Source organism: Ursus americanus, chromosome 29 (genome assembly GCF_024610735.1).
Source record: "Ursus americanus isolate L20-20 chromosome 29, mUrsAme1.1.p, whole genome shotgun sequence".
NCBI lineage: Eukaryota > Metazoa > Chordata > Mammalia > Carnivora > Ursidae > Ursus > Ursus americanus.
In genome coordinates, this window is record NC_142155.1 from 10,901,746 (window position 1) to 10,920,344 (window position 18,599).

General features: G+C 33.2%; 1 protein-coding gene across 15 annotated transcripts in view; it reads right to left on the reverse strand.

Moving 5' to 3' along the window:
• The window catches only part of RIMS1 (regulating synaptic membrane exocytosis 1), a 393,719-nt gene that overhangs the window by 156,666 nt on the left and 218,454 nt on the right, over positions 1-18,599 (reverse strand). For all 15 annotated transcript variants that reach the window (XR_015722249.1, XM_087856955.1, XM_087856957.1 and 12 more), the window contains 4 exons: positions 7,660-7,727; positions 6,998-7,108; positions 4,685-4,784; positions 534-657 (listed from right to left, as the gene is read on the reverse strand). Coding sequence is in view for 14 of the 15 variants with exons in the window: in XM_087856955.1 (XP_087713081.1) it covers positions 534-657; positions 4,685-4,784; positions 6,998-7,108; positions 7,660-7,727 (403 nt within the window). In the remaining variant the exon portion in view is untranslated. The remainder of the gene's footprint in view (positions 1-533; positions 658-4,684; positions 4,785-6,997; positions 7,109-7,659; positions 7,728-18,599) is intronic.

Sequence of the window (18,599 nt, forward strand, 5' to 3'; positions counted from 1 at the left end):
ATACCAATTATTATGACCAACTAAAAAGTTAAAACATTTCACACTTGCTTGATTTTAAATAAAAGTTGGCACTACCCATTGGTAAAAATATAGAAAAAATTTTCTATTCTTAATAAAATAATAAAAAGTTCATGTAGATATGAAATAATTACTATTTTAAATATCATAAAGAGACAAGTTTGTTAGTGACTCCCTTTAAGGAAATACTACTCATTAAATTAGAATTATTAAAAATAAATAGTTTTGCCATTAAAAGAAAATATTTCTAGTTTATATTTCACTTCTGAAAAATACATATCAATATTTTTTGATATTACAAGTGTTAAATTGCAGAGCTTCTAAAATGTAGTGAAGAAAATTCAGTATTTAAGTTGAAAAAATTAAGAAATGTTAAAAATCTAAAATGTATGCCCATAATTGAAGAAAAAACTATCCATGTTAACATGTATTGTATGAATGTATAAACTTCTTTTTAAAACCCTGCTAATACATGTAATTTACTAAACTTAAGAAGTAAGTTTTTTTAGCCTTACCCAATAGGCCTTGAAACAATAATTTCAACTTGAGGTTCTGATTTTGATTCTAAAATAATGTTGTAAACTTCTTCATTTGTAGCTCCCGGCAGGGGTTTACCATTCCATTCTAGAACTTCATCCCCTTGAATTTAAAAAAAAGGGTATTTTTTTACCTTATATATTCTGTTTATTTTTCTTATCTTTTCTCTTTTTTAACAAAGAAATGCAAAACATATACAAATAGTTTAATTGTCTAGGCCCTGCTCTCAAAGCAAATTGACTGACATATAATGTCAGCTAAATGGTTCTTCTAAACACTTTCTTCTTTTTGTCTTTCTTTTCTTTCTTTCTTTTTTTTTTTTTTTCTTTTTCTTTTCCCCATAGAATATTACTGGTCACAGGAAACAGTACAATACAAAACTACCTTTATCTTTTGAAATATACCAGAAATAATATAAAAAATAATCTCATGCTATGGGATGGAATTAGCACAGCCTATTTGGAAACATTAAAAAATAATAATTAGCAGCATGTCCTCCATATAATAAATGCAGGCGGCTCTATATGTGAAAGATTCTTATTGAACTCTGCATAAATCCTGCTTTGTTTTTGGTTGAAGTAGCAATTAACATTTATTAGCATGAATTTTCCAATTATAAGTCATGCTTCATTGTCTTCACCAGACACACAACAGAATAAAAATGCATGAAAAGGATTTGAGTTCATACCCATAGGGCAACGCAGGTAGCTATGGCAAAGTTACAAAGCAAGCAGATGTAGAACTGTTGCATGACAGTTAACCCACTTCCAGATGTTCATAACACACACATTCTATACATAATATATATTGTGAGGATTAAAGTAAAAATAGAAAATATTTTTACAATAATAAAAAATTAATATAGTACTCATTAATTTGTTAAATGTTCTAGGATTAATCAAGGAGAGTAATATGATGTTAAAATACATGAGCTAATACTTATAGTTTATGTTTTAACTATGCATTTCACCATAGATCATTTGGGAAAAATTATTTATTTTCATGAATATTTAGATCCCCATTTCATGAATATTAGATCCCAAATGGTTCTCTGCACAGTACCCTTCAATTCACAATGGTAGGCTCTGCTGAAATACCCCAGCCTCAAGGATACTTTGAGGTGTCTTAATTGGTTTTGTTTCTGCTCATGTTGTTTTTCTCAGTGCCTGTAACATTTTAGTAGCTAAATAAATATATGTGGAACTGATGAATCAATGTGATGATTATACACATGAAAGCTAATTGCAACTACTACAATATCTTTGTTTTTAGGTAGGTCTGCAAAAGGAAGTAGAAAAAATTTGTTTTGCTAGAACTATTTTATTTTTTTCCCCAACTGTTGGCTTACTCAAAAATAAAAAATAAATATTTGAAAAGCATATGATGCTGCTTTGGTTTGTAAGAGTATGGTTAGTATCAACAGTTAAATGACTTCTAACAGTTTGACCTAAGAAGTTACCCAGCAAGGTTTTTTAAATAGGCAACAACTATACTTCACTATTAAAAAAAGAAATACAATATAATTATAAATTTAAAATATATTCAGTCTCTTAAATTTGTTTGACCAAGAAAAGAAATAAAAGTTTACATCACGGGAGTATATATATGTATGTGTGTGCGTGTGTATATGAAAGAATATTTTCTGAAACAATACTTACCCTGATATCTCTTATTCTATCATGTTCTACTTCATTTTTAAAAAATGGATACAAACCATTAAATTAATGTAACTACCCAGTAATGAGCTGCAGTCAACATTTTGCAAAAGCACTGAATTATAAAATTCTCCTCTTTATAGACAGCAACCTGGGAACATAACTTTTAATACCATATTAACTTAATACGTGTATTTATTTACAAATCAATACCTTCCAAACTAAAAGGTATGTGGATAATCTCTTCAGGCAGGGATGTAGATTATGATGACACAAAAATTGAAAAGGAAATTTCCTCTGTCCTTGCATTTGGTGGGGGAGAAATAGAGGAATGCTTATTTTTACTAAAATGTTATTTGCAATGATAGGAGTTCATCTGAGGAACAGAAGTAGAGCCAGCTAAGTGCTAGGGAGATAGTAATTAGTTACTGTTCCAGGCAGGGTATCAGGAAACACTTTAGAATTAAAGCAACTTTAGATGCATTTTGAAGGATGGAAAGGACTTCAAAGGGCAGAGCACAGAGCAGAGAAGTAACCTGGTAGACAAGACGCATGGACCAGGTCTTCGAGACGGACAGCTTGCCAGGGACCTGTAGGCAGGCTGCCATGGCAGAAGGTAAGGTGAATGGTAATGGAAGTGGCTGGAATGGTTGGCAGAGGACAGAACTACAGAGCTTTGACTTAAGCAGGCAATGATGGGGAGACAGTGGAGGGCTCTAATAAGGAGCTTGTCAGTGTCAACTTTGCGTTTTTGATAATTAAAGCAAGTAGTGGCACAGTGCAGAGACTTAAGGGGAAGAAGCTATGGCAAGATTAAAGCAACAATGCAAACACTGAACAAAGGTCATGCTAATAAACACAGCACTGCAGAGGCCAGTGATGCTTATATGCAAACACAACGAAGATCATCCCTAAATTATAATGTATATCAAACAGAATATATGATCTAATTTATTAAAACACTTTTTTTTTCAAATGCATCAATTGCTTGAAGTGAAAAGTCCACTTGTATGTTTTATACTTATTTAAGCTGAGCTCTTAACATTTTAGTTTAAGTTTCTCAGGCTCTAGGCACATTAAGGGTGATAAATAAATGAAATTTATCACTAAGGGCTATTTTATATAGAAAAAACCCTTCACTGACTCTCTTACGTAATCTTGTATTAAAATACAAAGACAAAATCAAAAGCCATTATGTTTATAATCTGATCTGCAAATTCAGATTTCTATAGCTACATTTAGAGCATTCCATTGATTCAAGGAATTCTTATACTTTTTTTTAAGTGATTCTCAAACTTTCTAAGGCTGATTTTTCAGTCTTTGAACAAGCAAAGACTCAATTTATTGACACAGTTACTCCTGATTGGGTTACCTTCTTATTAAATCATAACAAGTCCCTGATAGTAAACAACAGTGTACTGTACCTCTACACATCTTCCAAGTTGTATGTATTGCAGATGGAGAAAAATCTCTGATTTGTATTTTCTCCTTATATAACCCCTGCATAGGAAGTCTCTATCAAAGAAAAAATCTAAATGATTTTGAACTGATATCCTGGTAATCAATTACAACAAAAATGTCTTTAGCAGTTACAAAACACTTTTCTAAAAGTCTCAGTAATTACAGTCTTAAGGTATAAAAATGGAAAACAGCCTAGAAATGTTCTCTTTCTATGTGCTATGGGTTATTAATCCTCAATTGTACAGTTCAGCTTTCTCTGTTTTCATTGTAATTGTCTTTCAAATGCATAAGCAGACACTCCAACCAAAAGATTTCTACTAAACTGTGAAGTAAACCAGAAAAAATGTTAATATGATTTTAACTAAAATGCGGAGTAAGCAATTTAACAAAAATAGATTTTAAAGTATGTTGAATATGGTATATCTGAACATATTAAATGATTTTACTATATCATGTTAAGGTTACAGAGTAACATTAGGTAAATTTCCAAATACCAAGAAGTAGTAGACCTCCGTGAGTACAATGCATGCCACAACTACGTTAACAAATATTTTATTACATAATCCGTGTAAGAAATGTGATTATGGTTGTGTTTTACTAAAAACTACTACTAATAAGTGTTTTGGGACCATTGTGAAAAACCTTAGTAATTATAACAGCTCAAAATATAAACTAAGGAATTAATTGGTAATATTATTTTTTCTACAAGGCTAAATTGTTCTGGATTTTTGTAGCAACAATATGAAGCCATCTACAAAAACTAGGACTCCTACAGCATTTGTATCTATTTATTTTTACACAAATAAAAAAAGATTCCTAAACGTACTTTCTCCAAACCGCTACTGATGTATCGTTGCCTATTATCGCAATCAGTAAATACCCACGTCAGGAAAAAAGTCTTTATTCATGCACTAAAATTAGTTAGTTAATTGTTACATATAACTTACCCCAAATTGAAAACCACCAATTCATGCAAAGAGTACACACTGTTTAAATATAAAAAGAAACTTTACCTGCTCTTAAGTGTCCAACTACATCTGCAAGGCTACCCTTCTTTACTTTGGTGATGAAGGCACCAAGACGTCCTAAGTCAGTCATTTTTCCTCCAACAACCTGGATAATAATAAATTTATAAGTTCCCAAGACTCATATCAAAACATAAGTTTATTACTTTGAGGAATGACTTCTACAGTCTTTTACAATGTATTTAGGATTGAATGTAGGTACATTAATAAACTGAAATATATTTTTGATTAAACCAGTGGCAGTATGTGTTTTTTTTTTTGTTTTTTTTTTTTGTTTTTTGAAGTAGGTCCCCAACACGGGGCTTGAACTCATGATGCTGAGATCAAGACCTGACCTGAGATCAAGAGTCAGACACTTGGGGCACCTGGGTGGCTAAATTGGTTAAGCGTCTATTTTCGGCTCAGATTGTGACCCCAGGGTCCTGGGATCAGTCTTGGGATCAAGCCCATGACAGGCTCCCTGCTCAGTGGGGAGTCTACTTCTCCCTCTGCCCCTCCCCCCTGCTTCTGCCTCTGCTCCGCCCCCAGCCCCCCATTCTAGTTCTTTCTCTCTCAAATAAATAAATAAAATCTTTTTTAAAAACCCCAAAACAGTCAGATACTTAACCAACTGAGCTGCCCAGGCATCCCATGAAGTGGCAGTGTAGTTTTAAAAAGAAAACATCTCAGTATATTTGAGATGCATGTGTCCTAATGAAGTACATGTACTGATTACTTATATTGCCCTAACAATGCAGGAAGACCATGGGTAATGTAAATCCTTACAAGACAAGTGCCGGGTCTTCCCTACTTACAGAAGTGTGTGACACAGTTTACATTAGGGTTCATTTCTCTTTATCCTCAAAATTCATACCGACCATTTGAATTACAGTTCTTTTTTTTTTTTTTAAAGATTTTATTTATTTATTCGACAGAGATAGAGACAGCCAGCGAGAGAGGGAACACAAGCAGGGGGAGTGGGAGAGGAAGAAGCAGGCTCATAGCGGAGGAGCCTGATGTGGGGCTCGATCCCGTAATGCCAGGATCACGCCCTGAGCCGAAGGCAGGCGCTTCACTGCTGTGCCACCCAGGCGCTCCTGAATTACAGTTCTATATGCACATAATACCCCACTGTTACATCACTTCTCTCTTGTGTATAACTTTAGTAGAATATAGGTCTAAGACATAAAGACTATGGGTTCAAACCAAGAATAGGCTACTTTGGGGAAGGAATTTACTATGGTACGATGGGTAATAGCTAAGTTTATCATTGCTACTGACCATCTAAATGACTTCATCTGAAATATATATGTATTTTAATCTAACTCTTGATGTCTAAGTTATATTACTGAATATTTAACACTTTTACCTGGCTTTTACATCGTAACTAAAATTAAATACATCTGAAAATTTTTAAGTTTAATTTCTTCCAATGCAGGTGCTCAGTATGTATAATTAAAAGTACAAGGCATATTCTCAAAGCTTGAGGTTGATCCATGATTCTTTAGGACATGCCCATTAGTGGAAGTGATCAGAATTATCGCATAGCAAGAGAAATTAATGATAATAACCAATAAGGTGATATTATTAAGCACATTAACTGAAGAAAGGTTTCAGTTGAATTAATAGTCAATGGTTTTGAAGAGGTCAAACTATCACACAAATATAATATGATATCTTGGTAAATAATTTTAAAGCTGATCTTCGAATGCTTCTCTAAGTTTCTGAAAGCAAATAAAACCATGTGATTTAACACATACATGCACACACATAATAAAACAAAATGTGTATGTGTATTTTTTCCTATAATAAAACATAATCTTTTGCAATTAATTAGTTTTTCATCATATCTGTTGGAAGTCCGTTAATATTTTTAAAAGATACATTTTACTCTTTTGGTATTACCATAAATTCTATTGTACTTAGGAAACAATCTCTTTAATGATGTTTTATGTTGCTTGTCAGGATACAATAAAATTATGCAGTTCACATTATCTAACTTTACTACCATCCATTAAAATCTTTTAAATGTAAAAATCATCCTTGAACTTTATACTCAGATAAAAATTCTTTATTTTGCTCTTTTTTATGGAAGTTTCCTAACACATCTGTATGTCATATTAATAAAATGATTTTAAAATATTAACCGAGATAATAACACTAACTCTACCATAAGATATCAATATATTAACAAGATCTATTCACTAGGACTTTATTTTGGAGGAGAGAGGAGGATATTTAAAAATCATTGTCAGAAACTTTGTTGAATTCAGTCCATACTGTTATCCAGCCTTAAGAAACACTTTAAACTAGCATACTTACTTTCAGACCCAGTAATGCTCCTGATTCTTTGGGCATGGTTGTTCTCTTGTTAAGAATAACACGTCCAATTAATCGGTCTCCCTCTTTAGATGGTTGCCACGTTACAGGATGCTATTAAAACATGAATAAAGTTAAAAAAAGATAAGTTGTTTTCTTTCCTATGGACACATAATTATTGGTTATAGCATGATGTGATTTCCTCAGTTATAGGCACTCTAGAGGGAATTCTTTATTCTGGTGGGTTCTACCCTAGGCTTAGAACAATTTGCCTTGACAGCTACGTTTTATTTGTAGTAGACTCTTAAACTAAATAGTTCTAAAAAAGTAGTCAGCAACTAAGTAATTCTCTAAAAAATTGTTCAGAAATAAATTGAAATTTAAAATAAATCTGTTTATATAAAGAAAACTGATTCTGTATTTTGAGTTGTTGTTCACGTTGATATCATTACCCAAATAATATCTCATTTGTATATAGTCATCATTTAATAATTGCTTTTTACTTCCCTTCTAAACTGCACTGCCTTAAATGAAATGAATATTTTTCTCTCTTAAAACGTATAATGAAACAGAGTAAGATTGCCATCTACCACGTATCAAACATAGGACAATGAACAGCACATATCATCCCTACGCTCCAAACTTTCACTTCCCAGAAAGCTTACCGAACTAATAGGTGATGTTTCCCGGCTATGCCACGTGGCAGGATCCAACCAGTAATAGTCCAAATCACCTGCACCGCAGGAAAAAAATGAAAAGTGCGATGATTTAAAGCGGAGAATGCATCATTTTAAGTATGACTGCTTCAGTCTATGAAGTAAAGGGTTATGAGCATCAAAATCTTGAGTGTGTACATCCCAGAATGATACACCCTTTCATTGCAAAGGCTGCGACCTCAATCCTTGGAACGAATGTGTGCTACAAATGCACTTAATACAACATACTAACTTTTATTCTCATTAATCAGTCTAGAAACACACATAAAAAGTACTGAAAGAACTGGATTAACCCACTCCACCCTCCCTCAACAGACTAACCATACCAAGGCACAGCCTGCCATCTAGTGATACTGGCAAAAATTGTATTCCCCGAACTCAAGTAAGTATTAAAACTTAGTGTCTCTCTTTCTACTCTTCTGAGCTATACCATATCCTTTCAAAATCAGTCTCTGGTCTCTATCCTCTTCCCTCATCAGCTGACAATAGGGCACACATTTTAGCACACAGTATTGAATAAATGAAGTATCAAGAATAACTTTTAATAATAGTACAGTACAGTGAACAGAAACTTCAGTTTTACTAAAGCCAGAAAAAAAAGACTTAAATATCCTAACTTTTGTAAGCATGAATTTATGAACCTCTAATTTCGATTTTTTTTTTTTTGGCTTAAAAATAAAATACTAAAGAAAGCACCTGAGAGAAAAGAAAAAAATTAATGGAAAGCAGCAGTGCTTTCAGTATTTGCATAGGAGAAAGGCCAGCATGGGTGAATGTGAGAATAAATGATCTTTTACATTTTAAATATTAGATTAAATCAATGAAAATTTTTCTACTGATGGATCTTGAAAGAGAAAAATATTAAGAAAGTGAGTCAAGCATGCCAACTAACAGTGAGATATCTAGCTGAGTATAGGGAAAATGCATTTGGCTGGTATCTGTGAAGGTCGTAAGCAAAGAATTGTACGTAGATGACAGGCATGGCCGATAGACGCACTATAAAAGAAATGTGATAGAAAATGTAAAAATGTTTAAAATCTGCAGGCATAAAAAAATCCATACACCTAAGTTTCTTAGTAGCTGCTTCCCCTTTCCTTTTAAATAGTATCTTGGAAAAGCTGAAGGAGAATGATCTATATACTGCAATAAATACTACAAAATTCTTCAAATATGTCACGTACATGATAGTATATTCTGGGAAGGGGTGAACATTAGAAACTGCGTTAGCAGAAACTATATTCGGTTTCTGTTTCACACAGAGTCCATATCGCTTTCAAAATCACATATTTTAAAATGTGTACATGGCTTGGTGCCGAAGATTATAGATTTCTACTCTTCTTCTGGCCACCTCAGTTAATGGAATATAAGGAAAGTTGTGAAAGGACAGGGTTTTTTTTTCCCCCTTTTTTACTTTTACTGTTTGTAAAACTTCATGGTTTTTTTATTAATTTTTTTTCTTTGAATATAGCTGACAGGAAATGTTAACATTAGTTTTACACTCACAACAGAGTGATTCAACATCTCTCTACGTTATGCTACGCTTACCACAAGTGTGGCTGCCATCGGTTAGAATACAACACTATCATAATGTTATTGATTGTATCCCCTATGCTGTACCTCTTATTCCCATGACTTATTCATTCTGTAACTGGAAGCCTGTATCTCCCATTCCCCTTCACCCATTTTGCCCATCCCTTGCCCACACACTTATTTTTAAAGTTGCTTTGTCCTTAGTATTATGACACTGTTCCTCTTGAAAGAAAAACTATGTACCATAATATAAAATTGTAAGTACTTTTAAGTAGTAACTACAAATATCATTCAAAAGATTATAACAATTCATAAAGCTTTTTCCCTAAAATTTCATATATGTAGGAGTAAGAAAGTCTGATGACTTCTTAAATGCTGACTCATTCTGAAATACTGTGACAAATTAATAGAATCACTGGGATTTGTGGGGCTTAAAGAAGAAAATTAGTCATTAAGTTGAAAGCTGAGCTGCTCTGAAAACTCTTTGAGGTTAAAAAGATGACAAAATCCAACCCATTTTAAAGACTTCAAGGGAAGTTTTTTGTATTTTTCAATAACTTAGATCTTTTTTAAGTTTTTTAATTTAAATTTCAGTTAGTTAACATAGAGTGTAATATTAGTTTTAGGTATACAATACAGTGATCCAATACTTCATACAACACCCCGTGCTCCTCACAAGTGCACTCTTCAATAACTTAGATCTTAAAAACTGTACTTCTTATTGGGATCATTCTCTGGCTCATGCACCAATTCCTCCTATGGTGGTTCAACCCTGTGTTTCACTCACCTTGTCCTAAGTAAGTCTGGTTATACATATCTGATGAATGTCCCCTGTGCAAAAAGTGCTCCTTATACAAAGAACCAAAAGCTGATGTTTCTGGTACATGATCTTGAATGGAGAGTCTAATTTAATTGGATTAAGATGGTATAATTTTGGTCATACATAGTATTGTTGATATCTACTAAAAGTTGCTACTAAATGTAAATTAAGAGGGCATTCAATATTTCAGTACACAATAATATTTGTATATATTTTAGTATACAGTTACACCTCCTTCACATTCTGAACAGTTTCTAAGAGTTTTCTTACCACAGATTTCATTATCACCCATTAGATTATAACATTTTTGCTTAAAGACTTACGAAAAACAAATTCTAAAATCTAAATATGTAGTTTTAAACTTATTTTTCTTCTTTCCATGTCGTTACTAAATTTTAAAGATATTATTGACTTTTTAAGTACTGTAATTTGTCTTTATAAGTCACATTTCTCCATTATTAATGGACTAAGCAACACTCAAGAAAACTTTCTCCTAAAATATTCAGAATCTGGTATTTCATTAATATAAATCATTTTCCTTGATTATTTTTCTAATAGGTGATTAAAGAGATTGATTTCCAAGTAGCATGGCTACACAATGATAAATTCAGGGTATTTTCTTATGGACTTAATACCAAACCATTTTGATTCTAATATTCAATATAACTATAAAGGAACAAATTTACTATTATTATTAATTTAGATCCAGGGACTATATCAGATGCTTGAGTCTATGGAAATGGCTCAAGTTCATAAAGAGCCAAAGTTCAATGACGTATTATAATTTTGAGTATTATTTTGTTAAGACTTTAAGAACAGACTTTTATCCTATCCCTTATGAAAATGTAGTTAACTAAACTTAATAAATAAGCACACAACTTTCACTGCATGAATAAAAGTCAGCTAAAGGACTCCTGAGCCTTCTGTAAAGAGAACCAGCTTTTCCTAACCCAGGTCATTACGATTGGAGAACATAACAATGTGCAAACATGTACCTCTAGGATTTAAAATTTTGTATCTTGTGATATTTAATGTCAAAGCACAACGGACTAATCAGTCAGCTGAACAAAAATGCTTTCTAAATCATACAGATGCATGACTGTGTGTGAGTATATTAAAACCATAAAGAAAAAACCATAATTCTGATTTCACACAATAAATACCTAACAATTTACATGATAATTACACTTGACCAAGTGGAATGTGCATCTAATGTGTAGGCAGTAAACAAAAGGTTATCTACACTAAAGCATTTAAGTAATAGATAGTTTGGACTTCTTTTCTATTTGCAGAAGAAATATACAGCATATTTTTAACCTCATTATAATGAATGGTGATAAAAGATGGGACTGAAACTAATTTCAAGACTGACTCACAGTAACTGCACAATTCCAAATGCATATCTATAACTATGCTACTTGCTATCTCAAAGAAAATTATTCTTCCTATATAGTACAGATTGTTGGTATCCAAAGAAATTATAAAATTCATAGACCAAAAATCAGCAGAATCATCTTTACCAGAGATTTCCTATACCCCTTAAACTGTTTCCCTTTTTTATTTCTGTTTATCCTCTATAGTAGGATGTGTGTTGGGACTAAGTAAAATTAAATAAACCCTCATATACTTTATTATAGCATAGCACATAGCCAAAATACTTGGTAAAAATATGTTTGTTGAATAGACATTCATGTTGAATAGACATGCAGTGCACACACAAAAACCAACTCAAGTTCTAAGAATGAGTTTTAAATTTGAGACAAAGTAGGGTATTTTTTACACTGAGTACCATGGGTCAACACACAGGAGTTAATAAATATTGCTTTGGTTATAATGTGATAAAAACATTATACATTTTAACTCATTTTAATATTTTACAAGGGCCTTCTTTTCATAGATAGGCATTAAAATCCAAAGTCTAAGAACTGAGAAAAGAAATCTTAACTTCTGATTAATATAATGAAAACACCATTTTGAAATAACTCCCTCTTATTTTAGAAGTCTATTTCAGATAGTCCCATGCCTACAAAAGTCAAGTGTGTCTGCTCCCACCCCTAAATTAAAAATTACAATGGCGCTAACTTTGAAATAAATAAGCCATAGTTTGCTATACAGTACAGCGAAGTCCCAGAAAGCCTAATTTTACTTAAGTTAAATTAGCAGTCAGGGATAAGAAACAAATATTATTTAATAGGTCTTAGAATCCAGGCATTAAAATAAAATGGGAAGATATACTTGCTAAATTTAATCATGAATAACATAATCAGTGAAATATTAAAGCCTATAAAAATAAATACTATGTGTATGCAAAATCAATAAATTATCATTCACTACTGAATTACTACCAGTCTAAGTCCCTAGAATAGTAAAAACATTATTCCTCAAACACTTTTTGGTGATTTCATTCAATATACACACTAATGTTCACTCCACAATTTGACAGCAAATGCTGCATAATTAAGGAATTTGTGTCCCTTGAGGCATGGCTAGAGGCATCTCCAAACCACTGGTCTTCAGCAAGAACCTCTCCAAAAATTCTAAGTGATATAAATTCCAAATTCTGGTTTTGACCCAGGACACACACACACACAAGGTGCCACTTGCTGGAAGAATTACATTATATCCAGCTTGTAGGGATTCACTAGAGTGGCTGTTCCCTGAATGCTTGTTAGAAATTTCACTTTCAAAATTCCCCTTTGTTAGGAATGTGCTCTGCTTCTATCAGAGAACAAACAATGCTACTCTTTCTCAGATATAAAAGTCTGATGGTTCAAGTAAATGCATCCACTATGATTTATGAAGTTAATGAGGTGCCAAAGATGTTTGTATTCAGAAACCGTTTATACTCAATAGAAACTCCAGAGTTGAACTACTTCCAAAGAAAGATGAGATATTTGTGTAAGGGCCTGTGGTGCCATCTCTGTTTAATGCTGCTAGGGCACGGGAACAGAGGCTTGGTGGCTGATCTAGAATTTCACGAACATTTTTGGTGGAGCTGGTACTTTTCTGGTTATTTTGTGAACTTTTTGGTGAATCTGAGCACTAATGGAACACCAACCCGATGACCACACGATTCTACAAAGCAGTTATGTGGAACTCAGAATCAACACTTCTGCCTAACTCTGAGCTCAGGCATTCAGATCATTCCTGTACTTCAGAGGTAACTCCAGCAGCGTTCCACCACTCTTGTGAGGGTAGTCTGAGACAAAGCACATGAAATTGCTTACCAACTATAGAGCACCACAGAAATGCAAGTTGTCATTACAGTGTAAAAAATAGACTAAAAAGTATTTCCAATAATAATACTGATAAGCACCTCTGTCAATTCTAAAGCCAGGTAAAAATTAAGGAACTGCCCCCACAGTTTACTTATTTGAAAATGTGAAAAATCAGAGAACCTCACTCTATTTCAATTCCCCCAGTAAGAGAGTTATATCTTATCTGAAACTAATAATTATGTTTTTTCTTATAAAACATAAAAAAAAGCTTTTGTATAAAAAGAGCCTTTTACTTAACATTAGAGATTTGTGACTCTATTCCTAACTGCCATATTCTTGATAATATCCCATCATCTATATAAACGTTGTCCTCCTCTATAAACTGGGGATAATGCCACTTTCTTGCACACATTTCATGAGGATTAAATGAGATATGCCAGCTTTGTAAATTATGAAGGACTTCAGAAATAGATTTTATTATATAACTACACAACTGAAATTAGAAATATGAAATCACAGGTGTTAAAGATCACATTTATAGGTAATTAGCTATCATAACTAAAATACATATAGTATCAGTAATCTCTGCAAAGGATGCTCTGAGTAGGCTTAGAAAAATGTTAAAGTCACTTTGCTTACAGAAATCATTAATTGGCCTGGTGTAAAACCGATGCTCAAGTGTTCAGAATGAATGAATATTTCTTTAATCCCAATTGCTAAAGGATGTGGAAAAGGGCCATCACATATAGAAAAAGTAACATACGTCTTCCTGTTAATTTCCATAAAGCCAAGGCGAGCCTAATGTATTAAGAAAACGGTTGTTTTTATAGTATAGTCAGGTGATCTATACATTAAATACATAGATTAACCCCTAACTAAAAATATCTGGACTGTGAAGTAATTAATTTGATCAGAATGCACAATGTACCCCTAATGTAAAATTAAGTATTTTGTCATTTCTTCTTTATATGATCATGTTTTAATGTGGGAGAATGAAACACATCTATCAGCAAAATATCTATGACTGAATTACTCTGTATCATGAAACATGGTAGGCTATTATAATCCTTCATCTTTTTTTTTTTTCTGATGACTCAAGATATCCTTGAAAATGTTTCCTTGAAAGCAGCTTGTATTATACCTTAAAAATTATTTGGTATAGAAATTAGTTATGGAATACATTTTAATATTTATATCCTAATACGTTATAAGCATCCTAACTTCCTGAGATTCCTTTTTTCAGTTTATAATCCTTGCGAAATCACCTAAATAATAATAAGATGGATGGTCTTTAGAAAACAACTATAAGTTTAAATATGTATTAGAGTCACCCTGAATGATGGGGCTTTGGAAAAGCACAGAAAATTTTGTAGATTTACTTTAAGTAAGCTAAAAGACATTGAGAAGTAAAAAGGTATTTGAGATAGTTAGCACTGGTCATCAGCTTAATTTTTCCTAGTTTAGAAAAATATATAAACTTAGATTTTTGAGACTATATGAAGCGTCAGAGTTCAGAAACACGTCCAAAACACCATGATGTGTGATTACATCCTTATTTTTTATCTCTGCACTGACCTGATGCTGCAGGCCTCAAAAGAAGTTGATTAATTAAAATTCCTGAAAGTTCTGAACAACAACAACAACAACAACAAAAACCACACATGCATACTCGCACACACACACTTGTGCCTTAGAATAACAAGGGATGTTCATGGTCTTCAGGAAATCTAAACCAGGCTGCAGTTATTGTCTATATTAAATGACAATAAAAATGTATCTAAAGAAAAGTCTAAGATCATTGATGACAGGGCAAAAAGATGTCTACATATAATAGCTTAGAGAGGAATAAATTTCATGTGTAAATATGGTTTGAGGCCTAATGCCTGAGAAATTTCTTTCCCAGAATCTATATATACAAGAGAAAGTGCCGTGGATAAACAGGATAAACACAGAATTAACAAACTTAGGGAAACTTTTTTCTTTTTTCTGACACAATGACTCTACATAAATAAGAATTTTGGAAGTGCTGCACATAGGAGGGAAATATTTAACTGCAACTTTCCAACTGACCAGGCTTCCACATTGAGACTGAGTATTCCATTCACGTGGGAGAACAGGTTGTCACGTGCAAAGCCTCGGAATAACCAGCCAGGAAACCCTGTGGAAAAAATCGGGGTTTATATGTTTTCATTGTTTGGGGACTGGATGTTAACCACAGGTTTAAGAAATTGTAGTGTTGGGCAAGTTCACAGCAGAGACATTACAAGAAAGCACTCTAGATGTAAATATCTTTGATAAAGGAAAATGTCAGTCTTTATCCAGACCTCACACCCTGGCAACACTAGCAAAACAATATTAATTTGCCATAATGATTCTGAATGTCAAATCAACTTCTGCCTGCCTCTACATCCCAAAGACATGGAAATGAAAAAATACAGAGATTGATACATTATCACAGTCTAAGTGATATAAATAACAATAGATGATGATAAGATGAATTCTAACGGCACACAGAACAAAATGGGAGTACTTACGAGGGACTGATACTGCTTATTTAAAAATATGTAGTTAAGTCATAAAATAGTAGGAAATAAATATACTCTAGCAAACATTTTTGGTTATATAAACAGATGTTTTAAAACCAGAGCTCTATCAAAGAAAGTTACTATAAATATTGGGTTTTCCCCCCCTTAATTTTTTTTTTTATTTGCTTATTTTATTTTAGCTATTCAAACAAACAATTTGTAGGGGTGCCTGGGTGGCTCAGTCGTTAAGTGTTTGCCTTTGGCTCAGGGCGTGATCCCAGGGTCCTGGGATCGAGCCCCGCATCGGGCTCCCTGTTCTCCTGGAGCCTGCTTCTTCCTCTCCCACTCCCCCTGCTTGTGTTCCCTCTCTCGCTGGCTGTCTCTGTCAAATAAATAAAATCTTTAAAAAAAATTTTAAAAAAATTTATAGATATATTAAAGGACTTTTTTTTTTTAAGTTGGAAATTCATGTACTGGCAGTAGGAAATCCCTAGGCATAGCAATTTTGAGAAAATTTTATGCCTCGACATTGTTCTAGAGAAAAATGTGAAGTATCCATATTCATAAATTTTCAAATTATAGCCACAGGAAACCAGGTTGCAAAATACTGCAAGGTCACTAGCTAAATCTCTGCCACAGTGCCAAAGTGGTCAGACTGCATAAAGCTTTCAATTCTACTCAAATTCCATACGATGGATGATAAGTCAGGCAAGAGAAAGCACAAAAGGAAGGAACAATATTCACAATGCATTTAGATCACATATACACTTATTTTTATAAAGCAAACTACATTAAGGTTGGTCAAAAATTAACCTACTGACTCAATAAAGGACTTCTCTACCAGAGTTCCTAAATATTTAAGGGTTGGATAAATGAGTCTAAAATTATATTTCCAATATAATAATCTCAAAATAGCTTCATCTTAGATAACATCTTCATAACAAACACTGTTCCTTTAAAAAATCAGAAGTCTCACTGGCCTAGACTTAAAGGGCCCAATATGGTTTCTTGGCTGGGTCACAGGTGCTCTTGTGAGAAGAATGGGATGGCCTTCTACTCAGGAATGTAAGGAAATGCCTAGTGTGCCTGGCTGTTTAAATCCATGATTCCACAATTACCTAGCTGCACTGAACTACTCCCAAGTGCACTTCAGAGAGAATATATTTTGGAATATAACGTTTCTCAATATTTTTGAAATGCTTTATCTTAAAGCAATAGTATCTACAGAGGTCTTTGTGAGGGATGTGCAGTAAGTCAACTTAGATGTGCTAAAATCTAACTCTGAATTAATCTGAGCACCACACAACCATGCACCTGGTCTACATGGCATTTCCATATAGTCCCTCTCCCCTCCTCCACCTCCACAGTTCCTTTCATATATTGTCCTTCAACAGATGACTGCATGGATCATGGTAATGATGTTATTCAGTGGATCATGCTCTGACGATGATTATGTTCTCTGCGAAACTATACAAAAGAAACTTCTCTCTGGTGTCGGTATCAGGAAAAAGTAGTGTGCCCTTAACTGGTTTATTTTCAAGTTATGGAAGCTGAAGTTTTATAACTGATAGTACCTTTCTGAAAGCACGTGTGTTAGAATGTTTATGGTTAAATCTGCAGCCTAATTTTCTTCCCTTATTTTTCCTTACCAATCTTTTCTACACCTTTTTAACTTATTTGATATGGCTATGTTTTTATGCTTTGGTAGGTACCTTAAGTCACCTTTGATATTAAGGTAGACTTTAAAGCAGGAATTAAAATAAAATTAAATGAATATGCACAAAACATATTTTAACATATTTATTATAACTCTGTTTTCATTAAAATATAGAATTTGCCATCCCTCAATCTCAAAACAACTTTGATGCAATGAGAAACAACTAAAATGCACTTGCTGTACAGGTGTTCACTTATCCATAGCTTAAACAGCAGAATTCAGAAAATAGCAAACTATCTCAGCAAATTATCTACTTGGAAATCTTGCCGGAGAAATGAAAAGCAAGTGAAAAAAAGGCTTCTAATTTAGCAATAAATAATGTAACAAATCTGAGCTCCTAGACTTTATTCTTCCAAAAACCCACTAGACCCTCGCCAATTTTAACAGTCAAAATCCTGAGTTTTTCTGTTATTCAACTCTACAGGACCACTGAAGATGCATTTTGTTGGTAAGGAAAGCACAGTGGCAGCAGTAAGAATTCACAAGGAAAGGGACAGGGAAATTAAACAAACAAACAAACTTAAATCAAACAAACTGGTGAAGGGTGTGCATGCCCTCAACACTGTGATAGTTGAGTAGCACTACGAACACAGCAGTCCTAACGGGCAACATAATAACAGATGTTAAAACAATACTCATTAGGCAACAACCGAAAAAATTACTTTGTGGCATATAAACTTTTAAGAAAAGAAATCTCCTTTTCAGCTTTCTTGGTTTATTTAAAACTAAAAAGGATGGAGTAATATATAATACTGATGAAAAAGATTTTAATTAAAATACCATAAACAAACAGCATCCATAACAACCAGCTGGTTGGCAAATATCTGCCATATCGGAAAACTCAGCCATTGAGAATTAGGGTCTTGAAGCTGAGTTTTTACCATTCCAAAATTAAATCATTACTCATAAAAGCAACAAAACACAGACATGCAGTAACTGCTTATCAAAAACTGCTTTAGATTTATGATGTCTTAAACAGTCAATAAATAAGTAGTAATTCTTATTTTCTCCCTTTGAATATTCTATTTCTTGACATTTTGTAAATGCAGTACAAAAAATGGGAAATATAGAGTTAATTG